At 38.2% G+C, this 23,489-nt stretch overlaps 1 protein-coding gene across 1 annotated transcript in view; it reads left to right on the top strand.

The window, feature by feature from the left end:
• The window catches only part of TTC6 (tetratricopeptide repeat domain 6), a 211,106-nt gene that overhangs the window by 173,375 nt on the left and 14,242 nt on the right, over positions 1-23,489 (top strand). The window contains exons 24-27 of the mRNA XM_055132084.1: positions 5,744-5,857; positions 10,889-11,008; positions 14,021-14,094; positions 20,889-21,099. Of these exons, the coding sequence (XP_054988059.1) occupies positions 5,744-5,857; positions 10,889-11,008; positions 14,021-14,094; positions 20,889-21,099 (519 nt within the window). The remainder of the gene's footprint in view (positions 1-5,743; positions 5,858-10,888; positions 11,009-14,020; positions 14,095-20,888; positions 21,100-23,489) is intronic.

Below are 23,489 nucleotides of genomic sequence, written 5' to 3'. Positions count from 1 at the left end.
ATTTTTGATACTTATATTTTAAATGCCACTTATATTTTATTTTCTCCCTTTTTAGTAGTTTATTATTGGTTTGTAGTATTTCAAGGGGACAGCTTTATACCTTCTATATATGTATAGAAGACTCACTGCTCCCACCATGAACCTTCCTCCTGTCCCATTTTCCTCCAGAAATCCCCATTAGCCCATTCCTCTACTGCTCTTTTCACTTTGGCAACCACTATAGTTTCCACCCAGTCTAGAAGTTAGTTTTATTGTTGTTGCTTTTCTCACTTAGCTAGTTTTTTTGGTTTAGCTATTTATATTTGACACTCTTCTCCTGAAGTCTTATAGTTCTCAAAATCCCCCCTTATTTTTCTTAACCTATTTCTTTTCCATTTGAGTAATTATTTAAAACAAATTTTTAATTTTATAAGTTAGTTCACAGTATTTGATTACATTTAAATTACATTTAATATTAAAAAACCCATCCCACCACCATTACATCTGTATATATGTATATATGCATACATATATATATCTACCTCTATGATTTGTTGCCTACTATTTGAACCCTCTCAAATGTGATGTGGTAATTATGGAGAATGGGTAGAGAGTGTCTTATGATGTGTCACATTCGGCCGTGAAAGTGGCTGCAAGGTCCAGAAATATGTTTACTTATATATGAGCTGAAACGATAGCACAGCGGTAGGGCGTTTTCCTTGCACGAGGCTGACCCAGGTTCAATTCCTCCTCTCCTCCCAGAGAGCCCGGCAAGCTACCAAGAGTAACTCGCCCGCACAACAGAGCCTGGCAAGCTATCCGTGGCGTATTTGATATGCCAAAAACAGTAACAACGAGTCTCACAATGGAAATGTTACTGGTGCCCACTGGAGCAAATCGATGAGCAACGGAATGACAGTGATACAGTGATGTGTGAGGCTCAATCCAAGCGTGTGGGAAGTAGCTTGGAGCATGGCGGCTCTTGGGTTCTGGAGTTCTTTGGCTGCTGGAGCTGGGTCCTTTGGGGCGGGGAGGGCTCTCACCCACCCCCCTCTGGGACACCCCCTGTGAAACAGCCTGGTGCGGAGTCCGGTGGCATGGTTATGGGGGCCTCATTTTATGCTCCCTTCCGGGAGAAGCCCCATTTGAATAATTATTGAAATTTTATCTTCAATTTCGTTTATTCTTTCCTCTATGAGATTGAACCTTTGTGGGCGGGGGTGAAGCTTTGTTTTGATTTTGGTTTTGGGCTGTACCTGATAAACTCAGGGCTTGCTTCTGGCTCTGAACTTCTCTCGTGGATTGAGGACAGTATGGGGTACTGGGGATTGAATTCAGTTTGATGGAGTTCAAGACTCGTGCCCTACCTGTTGTACTATTAGTCTGGCCTCAGAACCTTTTTCAAAAAATGCTTTTCATGGAGATTTTGAGTTCATTCATTGTATTTTTTAAATCTGGTACCATCTGTGTTTCAATTTTTTTGTTTTGATTTGGACCTCACCTGGTGGTGCTCTGCAGCTAATCTTGACTTGGATTGACATTCACTCCTGGAAGTGTCCTGGGGACCATGAGGTGTGATGGGCATCAAACCTGGGCCTCCTGCATATAAAGCACATGCTCCAAACTATTGTGCTATTTTTCTGGCCTCTCTATTTTTAAAAAATAGTTTTGATCTTTTTGAAATGTTCCTGAGTTTCCTTTATTATTTCATTAAAGGTTTATTCTGTGTTAGCATGCTAGTTTCTTGAGTTACATAATGATCACTGTATCACTGTATCACTGTCATCCCATTGCTCATTGATTTGCTCGAGCGGGCACCAGTAATGTCTCCAATGTGAGACTTGTTGTTACTGTTTTTGGTATATCAAATATGCCGCAGGGAGCTTGCCAGGCTCCGCCATGCGGGCGAGATACTCTCAGTAGCATGCCGGGCTCTCCGAGAGGGGTGAAGGAATCAAACCCGGGTCAGCCACGTGCAAGGCAAATGCCCTACCCACTGTGCTATCTCTCCAGATAGTTATTTTAATTTCTTAGACTCCCCATTTTTGTGACAATCAGACTTACTCCTGTAAAGTTTTCTTTTTTCTCACTTACTGTCAAAGGACTTAAGCTTTTTTTGACACTTGCTTTATTTTTTTAGTAGAAGGTTCTGTCATTCTTGTTTTTTAAGATCTGTTTTGTGTTTTAGGACCATTTCATGAGAGTGTAGACTAGACTGATTCATTCAATTTCCTGCAGTTTCTTTGCCATTGAAACCTTTTGTTCATTCCAGTGAAGTGATGGAAAAGTCTCACCTTCCCAGATTTTGCCACCTCTCCTTCTGTAGGACATGGGCTAAATGTGGGTTTTTGTAACTTCAAGAATAGAGTGATTGCAGATTCATATCATAAAGGAATAGAGAGAAGAGGAGCCCCTGCCAAGCTATGTCTGCTGAATTCATGGTGATTTTTGTTTAGCCAGAGATTATCAGCCAGCTGGATACTTCTCTGAGAAGGGAGCCCAGAAGCAGTGTGTCCCAAAGACCAGTTACTTTTTCTGCTTGAATCGCAAACTAACACAGCTGAGACCTTCCTGTGCTGAAAAAGGAGTTAGTAACCTGAGGCTAATTTAAAGGGTTAGCACCGATGAAATGGGACAGGAACTCTGCCTGCAGTGACTTGCTGTTGATTTGGACAACTGAAATTCACAGTAGGCAGCCTCAGAATGGGTCTGTCTGAATGGGTCCTTCTCCCCTCATGGTCACATATGGGGTCCTAGAGCACTGAGAGCTCCTGAGGTCCTGCTCACTCTGCTAAGTCTATAGTGGCCGCACAGAACTTCTTTGTCTGGAGTAGGAAAGCAGGAGCTCAGAGTCTTTCTCTTCTTTGACCGACATCACTGTCATAGTCACTGTCACTGTCATCCCGTTGCTCATCTATATGTTTGAGCGGGCACCAGTAACGTCTCTCATTGTAAGACTTGTTACTGTTTTTGGCATACCCACTATGCCACGGTAGCTTGCCAGGCTCTGCCGTGTGGGCATGATACTCTCTATAGCTTGCCGGGCTCTCTGAGAGGGGTGGAGGAATCGAACACGGGTCTGCCGCGTGAAAGGCGAATGCCCTACCGCTGTGCTATCGCTCCAGCCCTGACCAACATCACAGACTTTTAAATTTACTTTTGATAGTGCTGGTTCTTGTCTTTTGTTTGTTTGTGGTTTTGGGGCGGGAGGCACACGTGGTGTGCTCAGGACTTCCTCAAGGCTTTGTGCTTAGGGACTGCTCCTGGATGCTGAGGGGGCCATACAGTGTCAGGAATCAAGCCTGAATCAGTCACATATTATTCAAGCACTTTACTCGCTGTACTGTCTCTCCTGCCCTGGTGCTTATTTTGATCTAAAGTTATGTGATAAATTTTATGTCGGTGATATTTGCTGCACACACATACATATAAATATTTAGGGGAATTTATTTTTCATTGTGGTCTGTGTATCCATATTTTATTGGCATGACTCAATAAATTTTATCTTTATGAAGAAAATAGTTTAAATTTATCGTAGGGAATTCAGAAAAAGGAGAGGTATGAAAGAGGGGACTCTAATTTCACTATCAAATAACTGGTATATCCAGAAAGCATTCTGTTGTATTTTAATTTTGCTTTTAGTTCTCTTTTCTAATCATATGTGAACCGTGTTTTCAAAAATTTGAAGTTATGCTACTTTGTCTGTGTTGTGCCCTGCTTTTTAGTAAGTTATTCAAGATGACATTTCTAATGAACGCATGGTATATTTCTTTACCATAGTTTATTTTTAAATCAGATATTTTTTGACATTTGGGTTATTAAATTCAATTTTTATGTAAAAGCAGATTTTATTTGGAGGATTTTAGGAAGGGAAATGAGAGAGAGAGAGAAAAGGGAGCAGAGTAATGTGCTCAAGAGAGAGAATGCAAGAGCCCCAGTACACATCTCAAGAGGGAAGATGTGGAGGACACGTGTGCTTAGGCACCACATGTGCTCAGCCACACATGGGCTCAAGCAGCACATGAACTCAGGCAGCATATGCGTGTCCTTCCTTTATTCAAAGTGACCTTTATAGGTTTTTTTTCCCAAGCTTCTCCAGGTAGGGCTTCTAGCTACCATTGCTAGGGTGGTTGCTAAGGGGCTTGGGAGTAGGGAGTAGTCTACAGTCCTGTTTGAAATTCCTTTCCTTGGCCTTCATTCCTGTTGGAGCTTCTCTCAGAGGGGGTTCATCCTTCTCTGGGTCTGTTGGAGCCAAGCGAAGTCTTACCAGACCTTGGTTCCTATGTCTGCAAGGTGGGCTTTTGCAGCCTCAAGGTTACTTGTTTTATTACTTTCTAGATATTCTATTGCCATGGGGACTTTTTCTTATCTACCTGCCTGCATTGTATTCCCTTGTAGATATTTTATCGCCATAAATCTTTAAGGGGAAAAATGGTTCAAGGTCTGTTTTCTCGAGCTTCTTCATGCTGAAATAGGACTTGTAGATCCTGCCTATCCCAGGGGTGAATTTTTAATGGGGCCCAGGCAATGAATTGGTTGGGTTTCTAAAGTTATCAGCATTTGAAAGAAAAAGATCAGATCAGTTAGGATGAGTAATGCCACTTAGAGATGATTATATCCTGGAGGAGTAAAAGGCCTTCTCTGACCTAGAAAGGGCAGAGTGGTTTGCTGTTTTAGAACACACAAAAGTTAAGTAACAGAAACCAAAGCAACATAATGCCATACCTATTCCTATTACAAAAAATTACAAGGAATAATTTCTTTGCCAATGCTTTGGGCTATTTCAGCTATAAAAATGCCTTATTCTCTCCAAATAACTTCATGTGCACATAGTACTAAGAATGAATACTTAGGTATTAACTCATTTTTATTATTGTGCCATTTAAAATAAGATGTTAGTATGGTATTATAGGGATGAAGAGATAGTATATAAGGTGCTGGCCCATGTTCATTCCTATATTGGGCATGCTATATGGTCCCTCAAGCACTGCTAGATGTGATCCCTGAGCTCAACCAGGGATATGACCACCACTGATTGTGGTTAAAAAAATATTAAATAGTATGTATACTAAAAGAAAGTTATTTCTTGAGTATATGACTGATTCCTAAATAAAAATTATTGAGTCAAAGTGTTATGTTAGTGTTATTGATATCTAAAAGTGTTATGGATATCTAAGCAATCCAAGGAACACTGCTTCTCCCTAATTTTTTCCCTTCTTACTTTCCTAATCTTTTGTGGGAGCTATTTCATATGAAAGATTTTGCAAAAGAATACCCTAAAGCAAAGACTGTGCATTTTGTGTTAATTCCATGAAAATTGCTATCTATAGAAATAGATGATACAGCTATCAAAATATTTTTTAAAAAAGCAAAAGAGAATGTGGGTAGGAAACATTTTGATTATATGATATGAGAATATAAGATGGAGCAAGCAAGCTTTGATGAAAGTTTACTGAGTCACTATGACTGGGTTTTAGGCCATGAAGCATAATTTTCTCCTTGCTATGTAAAAACAATGCTGATAAGATAATCATTTAATTTGTTATTTCTATATTAAATTTATTTGCAGATAAGTTAAACTATAATAACAATTCATATCAATAGATTTTCACTCTCAAAGATTAGTTTGATTGTCTCAATTTCACAGATGATACATAAGAATAGTTAAATAAATATGCAAAAGATTCAGAGTTAAAAATTTATTTTACAATTAAATTTTAAGCCATTATTATTTACCCTTTTCAATTATTATTTTTCTTTGCAGACATATAAATTAGCTATTAAAGATTTAACCATAGCTGTCAGCATGGACAAAAATAGTTATATAGCATTTTATAACAGAGCTATTTGTTACACCCAGGTCAGTGAATATGCAAAGGTAAGATGATGTTCATAGTAAACATCCTAAAACATTTGATAAACATTTTAATGCATAAGGTATTTTCATATTTCTGCTATAATGTTGAAAATAATTCCTGTGGAAATACACATACAAAAACAATAAGAAACCAGGGAACCATGTCAAAGAGATTTTTTTATAGGGCTTACAAATTTTTCTCATATGCTGGAGCAATAGCACGGTGGGTAGGGCATTTGCCTTGCACTCATCCGGCCTGAGTTCGATTCCTCTGTCCTTTTTGGAGAGCCTGGCAAGCTGCTGAGAGTGTACCGTCCAACGACAGAGCCCAGCAAGCTACCTGTGGCATATTCTATATGAAAAAAAACAGGAACAAGAAGTCTCACAATGGAGACTTTACTAGTGCCCGCTCGAGCAAATCGATGAACAACGGGATGAAAGTGCTACAGTGATAATCTCTGTAATGGCTCATGAAAAAAATTGCCTTTTATCTTTTTAATTAATTAATTATTTTATTGAATCACCATGAGAACAGTTACAGAGCTTTCAGGTTTAAGTCTCAGTCATACAATGATCAAATATCCATCCCTTCACCAGTGCACATGTTCCACCACCAAGAACCCCGGTATACCCCCTACCCTACCCCTGACCCTGCCTGTGTGGCAGATGATTTTCACTTTACTCTCTCTTTACTTTGATTACATTCAATGTTTCGACAGAAAACCCACTATTATTATTTGGAATTTACCCCCAACAATCAGACCTGCCAAAAAGGCATCATTTGATAATGTATTTTCTGTTGCTGATAATGAAGAGCATATGATGTTGGATTTCTGGTATTTTAGCAATTAAGTCCAGAGTGATTTTTGCCAGAAACTGCTGGGTTTCGAAATTGGTTTGTGTGCCTCTGGGATCATGGCTGTTCAGGAGCAGAGGAGCTGTTTGTGGGCAGCCGCTCGGGGTCTTGTCTGGGTGGGGAGCAGGGCAGGTTCCACCCCCACCCCCATCACGAGATTTTCCATGTGCCCCATCACTGCAAGCTCCTACCTCTTTGTCCAATTGGCTCTGAAAGGTGGCTGTCACCATGCTGCCACAAAGGGGAATAGGCTGAGGAACAAAATCCCTTCCCTTCCCAGCGAGGCATGGGGCCGTAGCTTAGTTCACAGTCCAGGAGCATTTCTGCCAGCAGCTGATGTGTTCTGAGATTGGTTTGTGTGCCTCTGGGATCATGGCCATTCAGGGCTGGAGGAACTGTTCCTGGGCAATTTTGTATATCAGGGAAGGTCCAGCGGCCATGTAAGCAGCCGTGCGGTTTGGAGAAATAGTACTGGTCACCACATACTGGAGCCATGTTTGTAGAAGCTCATGGTCTCCAAGATTCCATCTGGAGAAAGTGGGGAGACTGCACCTGCTCCATCTGGGGCACCCCAGTGTTATCGGCTTGGTTTGGGGTCCAGAGCATTCTCCTGTGTTGTAGTGCCTGCTGGCCAGGATTCTTCACTGCTGAGTGCCTATTGCCTTTTTAGCACTTAAATGTAAGTCTCACAATGGAGACGTGACTGGTGCCCGCTCAAGCAAATTGATAAGCAATAGGTTGACAGTGACAGTGACAGTGAAATGTAAGTTAAGTCATGTTAGTTACATAATTTTTTGAGTCCACATAAGCTTCATGCCAATTTTTTGGTAAGTAATTATAAGCATGATTATTACCTCCCAGTCTCTGTAAATGTTAATCGAAGCATTTTCAGATAGGGTGCTCAGCTCACAGGACCAGCATGAAGGCCTAAATCATGGTTTCCAGCTCTGGAGATATATCGAAGCCTATGGCCATTTTTTGTTTCTTATTCAACTTGAACTTGCCCTGTATCTTTTATGTTTCTAATCTTATGCCCGTGTCTGTTCCTTTTTTTTTTTCTCTTCTCTGTTCTATTTATGTTCCTTTGTTTCTTTGAATTTTTTCCAATCAAGATTCCTCACTCAATGTTCTGTTTCATCTTCTCTTGCTCTGTTACCCAGGTACTCCTCTTCTTTTGTTTCTCTTATCCTTCCACAGTTATCAAGGCACTCTTTAAAAGGAAGACCTTTCATTTCCCTTGCTTTGTATGGACTCACTCCCCCAATCTCCTTGAAAACAGGAATAATGGGCTGGGTTTAAAACGTTAGGGAATGTAGAGATGTATTTGTCACGGACAGGAAATATTTGAACAACTTTGTTCTGCAAGAGGATGCAGAATTACCATCAGGTTTCCTCCAGAAATGTTGATGAATGAATAACCCAATTTTTAACAAGGGAATTGTTAAGATCATAGGAAACCAATGAAAGGATCATCTGTCAGACTAACCTTCACAGCAGGTGTCTTTGATAAACTCCCTCTCTACCCCCACTCCTGCTTTTTCTGGACAACCATAAACCCCAAAGCAATGGTCCAGGTTAGGGCAGGAGACTCCCCTCAACAACTCTATAAAAATCTTTGATACACTAGTAAAGCCAATACTCTGTTAATGAAGAAAATGGAAATCCACCTAGAGAGCTAGCTAGAAAAATCTTTTACTGGCTGTTTTGAAGCTGGTGAATGATATGCGTTTCATCCAAATACTTCATTTTAATGCGGAAATGAAAGTAGGGAGAGGTTAGAAAGGTTTCCAAGTCACATAGGGAGCATGACCTGTATTAATGTCCACAGCTTTGTTTGCTTCTGGTTAACAGCCCTTGGGTGTCTTTGTAAAGCCCTCTGACCTCTAGCATGTGAACCGGATGTCATTTAACAGTGTCACCTCCCTCCTTTTGTCTACCTCCACCTGTTTCTCAGCATTCCTAGGGTGATAGACTGAGGAAACCTCAATGTCTTTCTGTGGAAAACACATTTAGGCATTGTCCCAAGGTGTGGTTTCCTAACAATTAAGAAAATTTAAATTCTAGTTACTGCTACTGGATATTAATGAAAAATAGTAAGAGTATACCAGTAAACTTAGGGCTTACTATGTGACAGGCATACCAACATACATATGCCAATATATATATTTGCCTGGACCTATGTGATTAATTACTAATATCCCAGTTTTGCCAATGAGGAAGCTGAAGCTTAGTGTTAAGTAACTTTCCCAAGACTGAAAAGCTGGTAATAATAGCAAAGGCATGATACAAATCCTGTTCATTGACTTTCATGAAATCTCATTTCCCAGCTTTTATTTCCTCTTGAATCGAATGTTCAGCTGCTTAGTGGATTTCTAAAGCATCTTACAGGTTTTGCATTTCGTGATTCTGTGAAATGAAAACTGATAGCATTCTAGCCTTTTTTTTTCTAACAAGTTTCATGAATTACTTTTGCAGCCTTGGCAAAGTTTATAATTATTCCACATTGTAGGATGTTTAATTGTACAATTCTTTCAGAGAGTTGAGAGTGAAATCATAAAACACCAAGTGAGGACCAATGAACAATAATTATGCAACTTTTAGTTTTTTCACTTTCAGTTAGAATATAGTTACAGAATGGTACTGGAGATAGATTGTACAGAGATAGTGCAGTGGGTAGGGTGCTTGCCTTGCATGTGACTGACCTGGGTTCAATTTCAGGCAATCCACATGCCCCCTTGAACACTTCAGGAGTAATTCCCTAAGCACAGTAGAAGTAAGCCCCGACCAACACCCCCTTTCTCACCCCAATAAAAGAATCTGCTACAGACAGATGTGATTTGCCCCCTTTCTGTCATCTCCCTCTGACAGAGAGACAGAGATATCTCCCTCTATCTTTCCCTCTCTTATTCTCTCTCCTTCACTCTCTCCCTCCATTCCCATTTACCTCTCTCCCTGTAGCTCTCTCTCCCTCTCTCCTTTCTACTTTCCTTCCTTCCTTTCTGTTTTTGGTTCACACCCAGTACTGCTTACAAGTTACTCCCGTCAGTAGACCAAATAGGATGCCATATAGGATTAAACCCAGGTCATTTTAGTGCAAGGAAAGTGCCTTAGCTGCTGTATTACCTCCCCAGTCACATTTTGGTCTTCTGATCAAACCATGGGTTTTTTTGAATGACAAAGTGCAGTAGGGAAATGTGTTGAGAGGTTCACCTCCAAATTAAATTTTTGCTGCTTCTAGTACCTGATGTGTAGTGGACGATAATATGTAATGTTGCTTTGGTTCACTGTCACTGTCATCCCGTTGCTCATCGATTTGTTCAAGCAGGCACCAGTAACATCTCTCAGTGTGAGACTTATTGTTACTGTTTTTGGCATATCAAATATGCCACAAGTAGCTTGCCAGGCTCTGCCATGCGGGCGCGATATGGTAGCTTGCTGGGCTCTCCAAGAGGGCGGAGGAATCGAACACGGGTCAGCCGTGTGAAAGTCCCTACTGCTGTGCTATCGGACAACAATATACACTTGTTTATTCAGTGAATTAAAAAAAGAGATAAAAGAAATGGCAAAATGTCTCCTAGTCAATTCTTAGCCTATGTGTTTGTGTATGTGTGTGTGTGTGTGTGTGTGTGTGTGTGTGTGTGTGTATGTGCATGCTTGGAAATATTTTCCCAATTAAGTGCTTATTTGCTTAAATAATTGACTCATGATTTATTTATGCAACAGAGTTTTTGAGTGACCATATGTGTTACAGTGCTAGTTACAGGTTTATAATGGTGATTATAGTGGACTAATTCTGCCTCATAAAACAGATTCCAGTAAGGAAAACAATGAAAACACTAAAAATAAATTAAATTTCAAAATATAATATGAACTTTACTTTAAAGCCAACTCTTGGTGAAGCTACTGATTTGGGAAAGTCTTTCAACCTAGGCACAATAAAAATGTTTGTGATAATTCATGTTTCACAAATAGCTTGGGAAATACAGCACAGTACCTACAAGTTAATGAAAATTCTGTACTACAAAAAAAGAACTTTTTTTATAGCTAACAATGATTACTTAGGGTTATGGATTATAAATCAAATAAAAGAACTATAGGGGCATGATATGTACATATTATAAAACATTTATTCATTTATAGCTGATGTAAATTTCTAAATAACCGAATATGGACTGTAAAGTTTGTTTTATTTTTAGGCATTAATAGATTATGGAATAGTGCTTCTTCTTGATTCTGGAGAAACCATAGTCTTGAACACTTTCATTAATCGTGGACGTATCTATACAGAACTAAAGCAGTACCATTTTGCTTTAGAGGTAAGCCTTTCTGTTTAATTGTGAAAAACTGCTCAGTTGAGAACTGGAGAGAAAGTTCAGGGATTAAGGCATTTTCTTTGAACATGACTGACTCTGATTTGATACCTGGCATAGATGTGCTCTCCTAAGCACTGCTGGGAGTGATCCCTGAGCACAGCGTCAGGAGTAAGACCAGAGTTCCACTAGGTGTGGTTCCAATGCCACCCCCTCAGCCTCCCAAAACAAAACAAAACCCTTTTAAAAACTACACATTTGATTTTGTGTGTTCACTTTTGAAAATTAGTGAACAAATTTTCTTGATAGAAAGTTGCAATATTTAGTGATCACTAACTCACCATTAGACAGAATTATTAGACAGAATTATAAATTATTAGACAGAATTATAAAGAATATTTTAGGGCTGGAGCGATAGTACAATGGGTAGGGCATTTGCCTTGCACGTGGCCGACCTGGGTTTGATCCCTGGTATCCCACATGGTCCCCCAGGAGTTTTTCCTGAGTGCAGACCCAGGAATAACCCCTGAGAATCGCTGGATGTTACCCAAAAAGCTAAAAAAATAACAAATAATATGTTAATAATTAGCCCAGTCTGATAAATATGAGCTTTGACTTTGATAACAGATAAATAGCCAAAAAAATTAAAAATGTTCATTTGATGAGATACATACAGTATCATCACAGATAATATTTTGAGTACACACAATTCTAAATCAATTGTCAAATAAAGTAATTTGTGTATGACTTTGTTGCTCATTGCTGTAATTCACAAATTTTAATTGAAAACACATTAGTAGGAATATATTTGTTTAACACAGGGCAGAAAATAGTTCCTCAAAACATGCTTTTGCAAATAGGTTTCTAAGATAGTGGGAGCAGGTACTCAGACTTGCAATAGAAGCTATTATTTTCAATATAAGAAAAAGAAGCAAGTGGTTTAAAATACATTTGTTTACAGACTAATTTACAAAATTCACCATTCTCATTTTTAAATTTTGAATTTATATTGCCTAATTTAATAAACATTGGAATAGTTAAGTGATATTAGCTTTAATTAAAATTAATTGAATATAAATTTGAAGTTTGCCATTAAGTAACAGTAGTTTTCTTTTCTTGTTTCCTTTATCATGTAGTAAGTTTTTCCCTGTGTATTTCATTCAATAATGTCTTGTATTATTTTTCTACTTAACATTCTTTTCTATAGAATCACATATTTAGAAGTGGTCTGAGAAGCCTTTTTCTAGTCAATTTACACTATGATAAAGTTAAACAACAATCAGCCATTCTAAGGAGCTTAACATTTGAAATAAGTAAGATAGAGACAAGAACAAACCAACAAATTGTCCCAGGTCTGTGGGGATGTGGAGAAGGAGAGGCGTGTAGAAGGGAATGATGATATGAGACTTCTAAGGTCTAGTCTGATTGTTAGTTCTTTCTACCAACTTTCCTTCTCCACCATCCCCACAGACATGTGCCTTTCGGAAGGGAATCTGGAGGCATTTAAAAAATTAATTTTTGTTTTGTTTTAGGGCCACACCTGATGTGTTCAGGGATCACTCCTGGCTGGGCTCTGGGGAACATATGTGGTGCCAGGGATCAAACCCTGGTTAGCTTTACGCAAAGGCTACTATACTGACATGACTATACTGACTCCCTGGTTCCCTAAAAAAAATTAAGTTGCTATTGTACTTCTCAGAGTTCAGCTTAGTCAGGTTTCACAAGGAGACCAGCCCATGCAGATCCCTGCTGAAACTGCATCTAAAAAAAGGTCGAACCTTTTTTCCCCCTCTTCACAGGTTTTCGAATACTTATTTTCAAAAGTTCCCTTCCACAACATAACAAATATTAAAGTCAATCAGCATTTCATATCCCTCATTGTATTCACAAATATATGTGCTTTATATAGTTGGCATGACATTTTGATGTGCAGGTGTTTTGCTAATATCACTTTGGTGTATTTTGATTGAGTTCTCCAATTCATTTTTAAGATTTGTAAAGTGTCTGATCTTCTGACACTGTGTCTGTGATGCCTAATAGAAGAATAATGGGGACCACAGAAAGGAGATCACTAACAAATTAAGCGGTATCTCTCACATGCCTTTCCAGTTCTTCTCAGCTGACTTCTCTAACTCAAAATACTATGTTTAGATTTTCCTTCCTAGGAGGTCTTTCATCTTCCCACATAAGTTCATACCTTTCTCCTTTCAAGTAGGGATTCCAAAGGTGGAAGAAGCCTTACCTTATTCCACCCAGGGCTCCAGTCATGCCCTCTGCTAGTACCCAGTGGGTCTATTTGTCCTGTGGTCTAATACTAAAGGTTCTCTCCTTGTGGCCTTCCCTTTCTGTCTAGGGTCGATGCACGCTGAATGCACGCTTTGCATGTGAAGGCCTGGGTTCTGTCCCTGGCACCTCATGGTCCTCTGAGCGTTGCCAGGAGAGCCCACAGAGCACAGAGCCTGCAGTAGGCCCTGAGTGCTGCTGGCTGAGGCTCCAAGACAGAACAAACTTAAACGAAAACCATTCTCTCTAAACGAAGTCTCTGGTGGTGTTCATTAGGGTCAAAAACATTGAAAAATAAATGATATATTTGATTATGTACAACAGGCAAAACCACATAAAACATAATTGTTCTGAAAGTAGTGTAAGATTCAGGGCCAGTTTTCAGAGCTGGGTTTTCTCTGTAAATGTGATACAAAGGGGAAAAAATTAAATTTCAAGAAGATGTCTGTATACATATTTTGGGTTTTTTTTTGGGGGGGGGGAATCTACCTGGTGCTTCTCTGTGCTTGTCACTCATTCTTGGTGATGCTCAGGAGACTGTGCACTGTCAGGGATCAAACTTGGGCCTCCTGCATGCAAAACATGAGCCCTTTGAGGAATCTCCCTGGGGAAAATATGTATATTTTTAAAACTTGTTTTAAGTGTATTCATAATAGAATAAATATTACAAAGATGTTTAATAAAGTACAAAAGATGATGTTGCAAAACTGACAAAATTTTATAAAACCATTTCAGGATTTTAAAACTGCGGCAGAGATGCAAAAGACCAATGCCAACTTTTATTATGCCACTGCTGAGTGCCATTACAGGTATGAATGATATTAGTGTTGGAGGGAAAACAAGGGAGCCCAAAATACTGAGAGTTGTAATAGAGGAAAAGAAAGGAAACATTGTGAACTTGATAGTATAAACAAGGGGCATACAATTAAGTAATTAACTTTTTTCATAAAATGAAAACCAACTTTCTAAGTTCAATATATATATTTATTTTATAAATATATATATTTCATATATATATATAAGTTCAATATATATATATATTTTGCTGGAGTGGTATTGCATTACAACTTTAGACGTGTCAGATGTGCATTATTGCAAATCAACATTTGTAGCCCTTTTTTCCTCATTTTTATTTTATTTTATATGTTTATTGTTTTTTTGGACTGGAGCGATAGCCCAGCGGGTTAGGGCATTTGCCTTGCACGTGGCCGACCTGGGTTCGATTCTTCTACATCTAGGAGACCCTGGCAAGGTACCGAGAGTATCCTGCCCACACAGCAGAGCCTGGCAAACTACTTGTGGTGTATTCGATATGCCAAAAACAGTAGCAAGTCTCACAATGGAGACTAACTGGTGCCCGCTGGAGCAAATTGATGAATAACAGGGCGACAGTGTAGTGCAGTTTATTGTTTTGGTTTGTGGTTTGGATGCCACACCCAGCTGTGTTCAGGGCTCATTATTTTCTGACTTTGCACTCAGGGATCTGTCCTACAGGAGCCTGGGGGTACTGAACCAGGGTCACTGTGTGCAGGGTAAGTGCCTTACTCACTGAACTGTCTCTCCTGCCCCTTGTTTGTATTCTTTTTTTTTTTTTTTACTTTTGCTTTTTGGGTCACACCCGGCGATGCACAGGGGTTACTCCTGGCTCTGCACTCAGGAATTACTCCTGGCGGTGCTCAGGGGACCATATGGGATGCTGGGAATCAAACCTGGGTTAGCCGCATGCAAGGCAAACGCCCTACCCGCTGTGCTATAGCTCCAGCCCCTCCTCGTTTGTTTTTTTAAGAAGCCTGTTTATTGGCACCCCCTAGCATCACTGGCTATATAGAAATCCTGAAGATCCCAGAGCACTGGAGTATCCTGGGTGGTTCCCTGAAGTTCACAGCACTGAAGCTTCTGCTGAGCACCACTGCAACCTTGGGTCCTCATGATGAACCAAGAATCTCTGGGAGTGGAGTGGCCCTAGGTCCCTGCTTGGAGACCACCTCCTAAAAAAGCCACTTATTTTCTTTCTTTTTTTTCTAATTATTTTTATTAGTGAATCACCATGAGTTAGTTACAAACTTATGAACTTTCATGTTTGCATTTTGTTTATATTCCTCCACCAATGCCCAGTCCCCTCCACCAGTGTTCCCAGTATCCCTCAAAAGCCACCTATTTTCTGAGAAGAGGGTAGTGAAAAGTTTGCAGTCAGAGAAGTTGTATACTTCTAAAAAATACTTCATAGTTTACCATCTACGTCTGATTTAAAAAATGCCTGTAAATATTTCCCAAGTACAATAAAACCTGAAAAAATACCCTACTTAAAAAATTATCACATATTTCTGGGGTCATTATAAAATAAGTGAGTAGGAAAAGGTGAAATGGAACAGCTGCATAATGCAATAAGAAGATAATTGAAAAGTTATTATAAGATAATACAACAGATAGATTTGTTAACTATGCAACATTTATATTTCTACACATACGTTTAGCACTAAAATTAATTTCTGGCCAGTTTGTTTTTAAAAACAGAAATTCAGCATGTCAGAATTTATTATGGGATAAAATGCATTTGGTTAACTAATAGTTTAAAGCATTATTTTTCATGAGAGAAACAGTAGAAATTAATCTGAAGAAAATAAGACAGTACATGAGGCTTTATTATTCAATTTAGAGCATCAGACATGGTTTCAATTACTTAGGAACTAATTATTTTTTATATCTTTTGGAACATAGTAACTGTGTTACTATGCAAAGGCTAGATTTGAAAACATATTAATGTAACTGTATTACTATACAAAGGCTAGATTTGAAAGCATATTAATGTAACTTCGCAAATGAATTTGCGAAGATGGCTTCAAAAAGATCTAACCTGGTTCCAGATGTTTAATTTTATAGAGAAAGCAGAACATAGTTGTGCTGTTGTCTATTTTAATCCAGAAACTTTTAGACAATCTATCTCTTTTACTAATTGTCATACTTAGAAAGTGATGGACTAATGATGACAAATGTATTTGTTTGGATGGATGAGTGTATATGAAAAATATTTGAGGCCATTTCATTCCCTTCAAACTGAGAACAGAATCTAAAATTTCTCTAAATCTCTTCCCTAAGTTTAGCCACTACTAGACTCAGTAAATTTCTCTTTGTGTCACTTTCTGATCTTTTTTATGAAATGTAATCACTGAGTATATAGGGTGGAGGCTCCTTAATCTGACACTGCTTTGCAATTCCAAATACCCCACTTTCTCCAGTCTGCCGAGATCTCTATTGTCCTTTAATAAAAGTAGAATTTAAATCAACAGGAAAGCCCTAACAGCCGCAGTCCCAATACCATGTGTTTTGTGTTTTACCAGTTTTGCTGAATTCAAAAATAAGATAAGTTTAGAGATTGGTTATGATTATTTCAGGGAAATAATTTTGCTTTTTAAGATGAGTTATATCACACTCATTCTCTCTCAGCACAGCTTTTGAGTATTGAGATTCACTATTGGCAAATTACAGTGGTGAAAGTAAAAATTTTGCCATTTGAAAAAAAAAATTTTTAAAAGGAATAAATCTTTAACTTTTAGGGCTTTGATCTTTGAACTCCTGGGGTTGCAGACTTTTGAAGTCTGCCTTTGTATATCTCTGCTTCTCACTCTTGTGGTTGCTAGGAGACAACATTCCATAGGCTGAATATCCTACTTGTTGCCCAATTTGGTCATGAAGAGTATTAGGGTAGATTTAAATTTTAGATCTCTTTGGGAAAGTCACCTTCAAATTTTGAGAATAAAAAACAAGTTGCAGAGAGAGAGAGTCTGATTAACCAAGGTTACATCCCTTATCCATGTTTTATTTTTGGATATTTATTATATGGCTTCAATATTTACATAAAATATTTTTGACTCTTTTGACTCTGCAAGCCACATTCTTTAGTTTGGGGAGGCATTTATGATTTATTTGGATAACTCAGTCAGGCACATCTGGTCACGTATGTGATTAATTTGGAAAATGCAGTGGGCCTTTGTGCCCGTGGCATAGCCTGCAAGCTCAGCACAGAAGCCAACATGAATGGACACTCTAATGAGAATCATATGTGTTCAGTTGCACTATTTTACATCAATTTTTTTAGATTATATGAACAAATTTTATTTTATTTTATTATTTATTTATTTATTTATTTGCTTTTTGGGTCACACCCAGCGATGCTCAGGGGTTACTCCTGGCTTTGCACTCAGGAATTACTCCTGGCGGTGCTTGGGGGACCATATGGGATGCCGGGGATCGAACCCGGGTCGGCCGCGTGCAAGGCAAACGCCCTACCCACTGTGCTATCGCTCCGGCCCCTGAACAAATTTTAGAAAAATATCAGTCCATAAACTTTCATATTTGCAGTAATTGGTGTCTGGCAGTATATCCTACTATAAGAACATTCCTGTTGTCTGACTACCATGTGATTATTTAACAAAATCTTCATCTATAGGCTACTTTGTTGATAATAATATTCTACACACAGGTGTACACACGCACACCCATTTACACACACGTACACATAGTTCATGAAAGAAAGACTGCTGGTTCTTTAGGGACACTTTCAAGGGCATCTCTGCTTTTGTCATTGTCACCACCTTTGAACTTGACCTTTAGTCATCATCAGCAATGAAGAGCCCATGATGTAGCTTTCAAGTTTCTTTCTCACTTTAAAGTTTATTGAGCAGACTAGATGCTTATTTAACCTCCATGTTGCTGATGAGATGGAGATAGGAATGCACCACTTTAGTTTGCAGCTACATTTCCCCCCTTGAAATTGGATAAAGAGATTTCCAAGCTTATTTGGCCAACTACCTTGCCCCCTTACCTTTCAGAAAAAAAATTTATTTGGCCTAACACCCCACCTTCCCCTTCAGAAAAACAATTATTTGGTGAGTCCTGGAAATATATCTTCTTTAAGTAAACAATTAGAAAGTTTCCCCCATATGCACTTGCACCTTCTGCCATCCCTAAATAATTCCAGTGTCCCTCAAGGGTATTGAAGTTTCAAAAACTGTTTTAAGAGCAATTTCCTAGGGGATGGGAAGATAATAATGCAGATAAGGTTTTTTCTTTTGCCCCATACAAAAACAAAACAGAAAAAAGAGATTCTGAAGTAATATCTAGGAAATGATAGTTTTTGATATTTTACCTAAAGGCTTTGATATACTTCCATGTGAACTTGATAAAATCCACTTGATAAAGTGATGCATTTAAAAAAGTTCCCACAAGAGGGTATGGTGCCACCAGCAGGTCAACCTGTACCTGAGGGGCGAGTGCATCAGCAGCCTCATGGTGCCTTCAGACTTCCAGATACCCCAAAATTGCTGTTGTGCCTTTGGCCAGACCCCAACAATTTGGGGCCAAATTTAGCAAGAGATTAATCAGCCAAAAGTTAGGTATGTGGGAGCCACACCCACAAACCACCTTTGGCTCAGCTATATAAGCTCATTTATTGGCCTTATTTCAGAGACCTATAAGTCTCAAAAGAGATCAAAAGATGCAGTCAGGGCCGTTGGTGCGGAGGTAAGTGGAAACCCGTAACAGATCTCCAAGCCCACTTGGATCAGGACTACGCCTCCTTCCACCAGGTCCCCAGTTTGACCTTTAGTCATCATCATCATGACCCACAAACACCCACAAACTGCCCCTGGTGCCATGTAATCTCATCAATGGCCAAGACCCAGGGACTATAAACTAAAACTCCTGGAAGAGAATGACACAGAACTTCCTGGACATTATATTTTATCCATAACAAGAAATACAAAACAAATCGTCTAGTATTGCCTTTTCGGCAGGTTTTAGTGGTGGTGGAACTGGTGTCAAAATATCAATTGTAACCAAAATAGAGAGAGAATATGGGGGAAATTGTCTGCCACACAGGCACAGGAAGGGTTGGAACGTGTGTGTGGGGAGCAAGTTGGTGGGGGGAATATTGAGGATTTTTGTGGTAGAAAATGTGCACTGGTGAAGGTATGGGTGTGTGATGATTGCATGACCGAAGCTCAAACATGAATCTTTGCAACTGTATCTTATGATGAATCAATAAAAAGGGGGGAAAAAGAATAATAATAAAATAATAGAATAAAATTAACATTCTGAGTAAAAAAAAGTAATGTGGAGTTCATTTCCAATTCAATTAGCTAAATTAATGGCTTAATAAATAGCAGTACTTGTACATTATATATATATGCATATATATATATATATATATATATATATATATATAAAGTTCCCACAGCCTTCTCCAACAAAGTGATGTATTTTATTTACTGTTGGCCCCTTATGGCAATGTTCAGGGCTTACTCTTGGCTCTGTGCTCAGGAATTACACTCGGCAGGTCTATATGTGGTGCCAGGGATGGAATCAATAAAAGGATGCAATGCAGGGGCCTTAGCCCTTATACTATCCCTCTAGCCCCAGTCTTGATTAATGTTGAAACCTGTTGGAAAAGGAATGAAAGTAGTGAAAGAAGATAATCTATACTTTATGAGCATCTCTGTTAAATATTTTTCACATATTCTCATTCAATTATCATAGCAAACTTGAAGGATGAGTATTGATTTGGATGTACAGGAATTGGTCAGAACTTGAAGCCCTTCTAATTATATTTAAATTATCAGCTTATTGGTTCTTATGTGCCAACAAGTACAATAAGGTGAAGCATATGTAGTAAAGATGACAGTGAAAAAGTATGGATTTTGCATCATGTCTTACCTGACTGTACTATTTTTGCTGTATCATTTACTCTGTGTAAACTCGTTTGAGGTGTGATTTTCTTTTAATCTGTAAAATATTGAAAACTATAGTTCATTTAAAAAGTCATTGTAAGTAGTAATAAATGGAAAAGCAAATGTGAAGTATGCTATACCTGGTAAGTAGTTACTGAATATTAGCTCGTTCTGTTCTTTTATAAAAACTATAGACTTTTTTCCATTTTAACTGAGATCAAATAAAATTATTAGATAGGCGTGGGAAATGAGAAAGTAACATTATCTGACCATTAACAAATACTTAATTCCTTCAATAGTTCTCACCCCACCATAAAAATTCTAATTACTGAAGAGAGATATAGTATTAATTTATTTAGTCACATATATTCATAAAGTAATAAATGAAATATATTTTAATTAATTATCTTCTCTTACTTCCTGGAGTTCACATCAAATGAACTGCCTCTATAGAAGATTTGAAGTTAGAACTTCCACATAAGAACTGTTTGATCTTTTAATTTTTTTTAATTGTATAAGGAAGTAAAAATACATGTTTCTTTAAGTTAGACTTTAATGTATTTGATCAGTAGTAATATATATTTTTCTATATTTTACAGTGATAACTGTTAAAAACAACACACTTTGGGGTGCCATAGTTCAGACTTTTATAAATATGAAAAATTCTGAAAAAGTCCAAGCACATAATTGCTGTTAACCCCCATTTTTCTTTGTCAGTGAACTTATCTTGCTACCTTTGTCAAATGGACTTCTGTATTTACTTTCCCTAATGGATAATAAAAATAAAATTAAGGGCCAATGCATAACTTTATAAGAATGTTATCTACAGGAAAGCAGACAATTCATCAGAAAGAACCAATATTTTCATGTGTTTTCAGAATTAAAGAGTTTGAAGAAGCTGTCCATTTCTTCAGTCATGCTCTTAGCTTGGATATACATTTTCTGGATGCTTACATTGGACGGGGAAATTCTTATGTGGAATATGGTGATGACAAAGCCACAAAGCAAGCCCAGAAGGATTTTATTCGAGCATTGCATTTTTGCCCATCGTATTTAAGAGCTAGAATTTGTTTTGCTTATAATTTACAGGTATTATCATTTAGCAACATTTTGGACCATGAGAGAACGTCTTAACGAGATTAAATATTAGATTTGGAGTTTTACTGGTGATAGGAACATTCACCTACCTTTTATTCTCTGATGATTAGAATAGCAGGGGAAATATATTTTTAGTCATTACCTGTGAACCTGTTTGGGGAAAGTCCTGGACCCAATGTGTTGTTTTGATCTTCTAAACCCCAGTTTCCTTACTGCCTGAACTCCTCTCGCTTTGCCCTCACACTTTAAAAAAACCTGTTAAACTTGTCTGAGGAATTTCACTAAGAACCTCAGAACTATTTTTTTACTAGCTGATATCTGGACTCCACGGGTTTTTGTTTTATTGAATTGATAAAAGCTAATGGGAATGAAAAATGCGTGAAAGTTTTGAAGTGGTTTCCTATAATATAATAAATAGATCAGACAGACACTGTCCTTCTGAATTCAGGTCATCTAAGTAGCATGGTTCACACTGGGTGGCAATAGATCAGGTTACTGGGACACTCTTACCAGAGTCATGCAATCATTAAGCTATTTGCACTAATTTTCACTCATGAAATATATATTGGTCCAAAACAATAGACAGAAACATGTTAAACTATTATAATTTGGAGCTATTTTTTTTTAGTAATATGCCATTAGAATAGATTTTGTACAAAATTTAAGGTGAATAATTTTGATTGACCTAAGAGTATAAAGTTTAGAGATTACTGCTGAGACTTATGGTTATTCATAGGTATTTATAAATTGGTAGTGCACCCAAGAACTTACTAATAACACAAATAAGATTTCCTCCTAAGAAATAGGCTTAAGACTAGTCTTTATGAAATAACAGTTAACATTTTCCTAGTCAGTGTAAAGATACAGAGTGACTCCTAAAGCTGCCTGAGCTGTCACAATTCAGTGAAGTGTGTTAATATTCCTGTTCCTTGCATTCAGTAGGAGTTTACTGTGCACCTCCTGTAGGACAAGAACTGCAGCTGTGAAGAAATATAGTTGGTTCTTCTTTCAGAGTTAATGATGAGCATTAAGTAAGCAAGTATATACACAATAGTTCATTTATGCTAAGTACAGCCAAGGAACAGAATAGATCTTGGGGTGACTTCTAACAAGTGAACTTTGTTTGAGGGATGAAGGAAGACTTTTGAGAAATAAAAATTTAAGTTGAGTCACGATTACACTAGTAATTATTTAGGGATAGGAACTGGTGATAAGATAGGGTATTCAGAACAGGGAATAGTCAATTAGAAGTCACCTAAGAATGAGACAGAAGATCAAAGACAGCTGTGGAGAAAGGAGAAAACAATGTGATCTGAGGGTAGAGAATGGAATAAATATAGATAGGAGCCAAGTGCTTTCCAAGCCCATTGAAGATGTGAATAATCTTAGAGAAGTGATATGAGTCTTGAGTTTTACTAAGATAATATAATCTGGGGTTTATTCAGTCTGAAAGATGATGGAAAGACACATCAGCCTGAGGAAATATTGAATTATGAAACAGGAACAATAAGAGAAACTGAAGGAAGATCCATACTGTTCAGGAGAGAGAATGATCATTTATTCAATACATACTTGTAGATTCTTTCACCGTGTTCCTCCTGGTGACATAGAAGCAAGCAAAACAGATGTTAGGAGTAGATAACAGATACCATGAGGCATTTTGCAATGTGACATTCTAATAACTTACTCTTGACTTGCCTGATTTTTTTGTTTTTCAAATAAATTTATGGAGATAATTTTTAACTTTACTTTCATATAATTTACGCAGAGGGAGAAATTTGCTGGTCAAAGAGATATCTAATTATCTTGCTATTTATATTTATTTTTCTTTCTTTTTTGGGGGACATACAAGGTGATTCTTATGGGCTACTTCTGGCCTGTTGATTGATGGTTACTCCTGGCAGTGCTCAGGGATCCATGTGGCTTAGGGGATCAAGACAGGCTCTGCACACGGAGAGCTTGTATTCCAGCCCTTTGAACTATCTCCCAGCACTATTTCTTACTATTTTTTATGCAAGAGTCAACTTGGATGTAAATCAGTTTATGAGATTTAGCAAGTTGGGTTTTTGAGCCCATGAGAATAAAGGGCAGGTTATATTGAATTTAGAAACTCTCTGCCTTCCAGTGGTGAGAGGGTTGCCAGCTGGCCCCCTCTAGGAAATACTCTGATTTCTTGTTGATTGTGACCCTCATCTGACAGTCCTCTTCCCTCCACTTCCCCTGCCCTTCCTTTTTTATCCCCTATTTCCTCCCTATTCCTACTCTTCCTTCCTCTCTTTCCCACCTCTTCCCTTACCCTCCCTCCTGTCCCCTCCCATTTCTTTCCCTCTGATTTCCCTGTTTTCTTATTTTCTTTTCTTTCCTTGACTGTGGTTGGGATG

Source organism: Sorex araneus, chromosome 3, assembly GCF_027595985.1.
Source record: "Sorex araneus isolate mSorAra2 chromosome 3, mSorAra2.pri, whole genome shotgun sequence".
In the NCBI taxonomy this organism is placed as follows: domain Eukaryota; kingdom Metazoa; phylum Chordata; class Mammalia; order Eulipotyphla; family Soricidae; genus Sorex; species Sorex araneus.
This window is presented reverse-complemented; position numbering and strand designations above follow the sequence as displayed.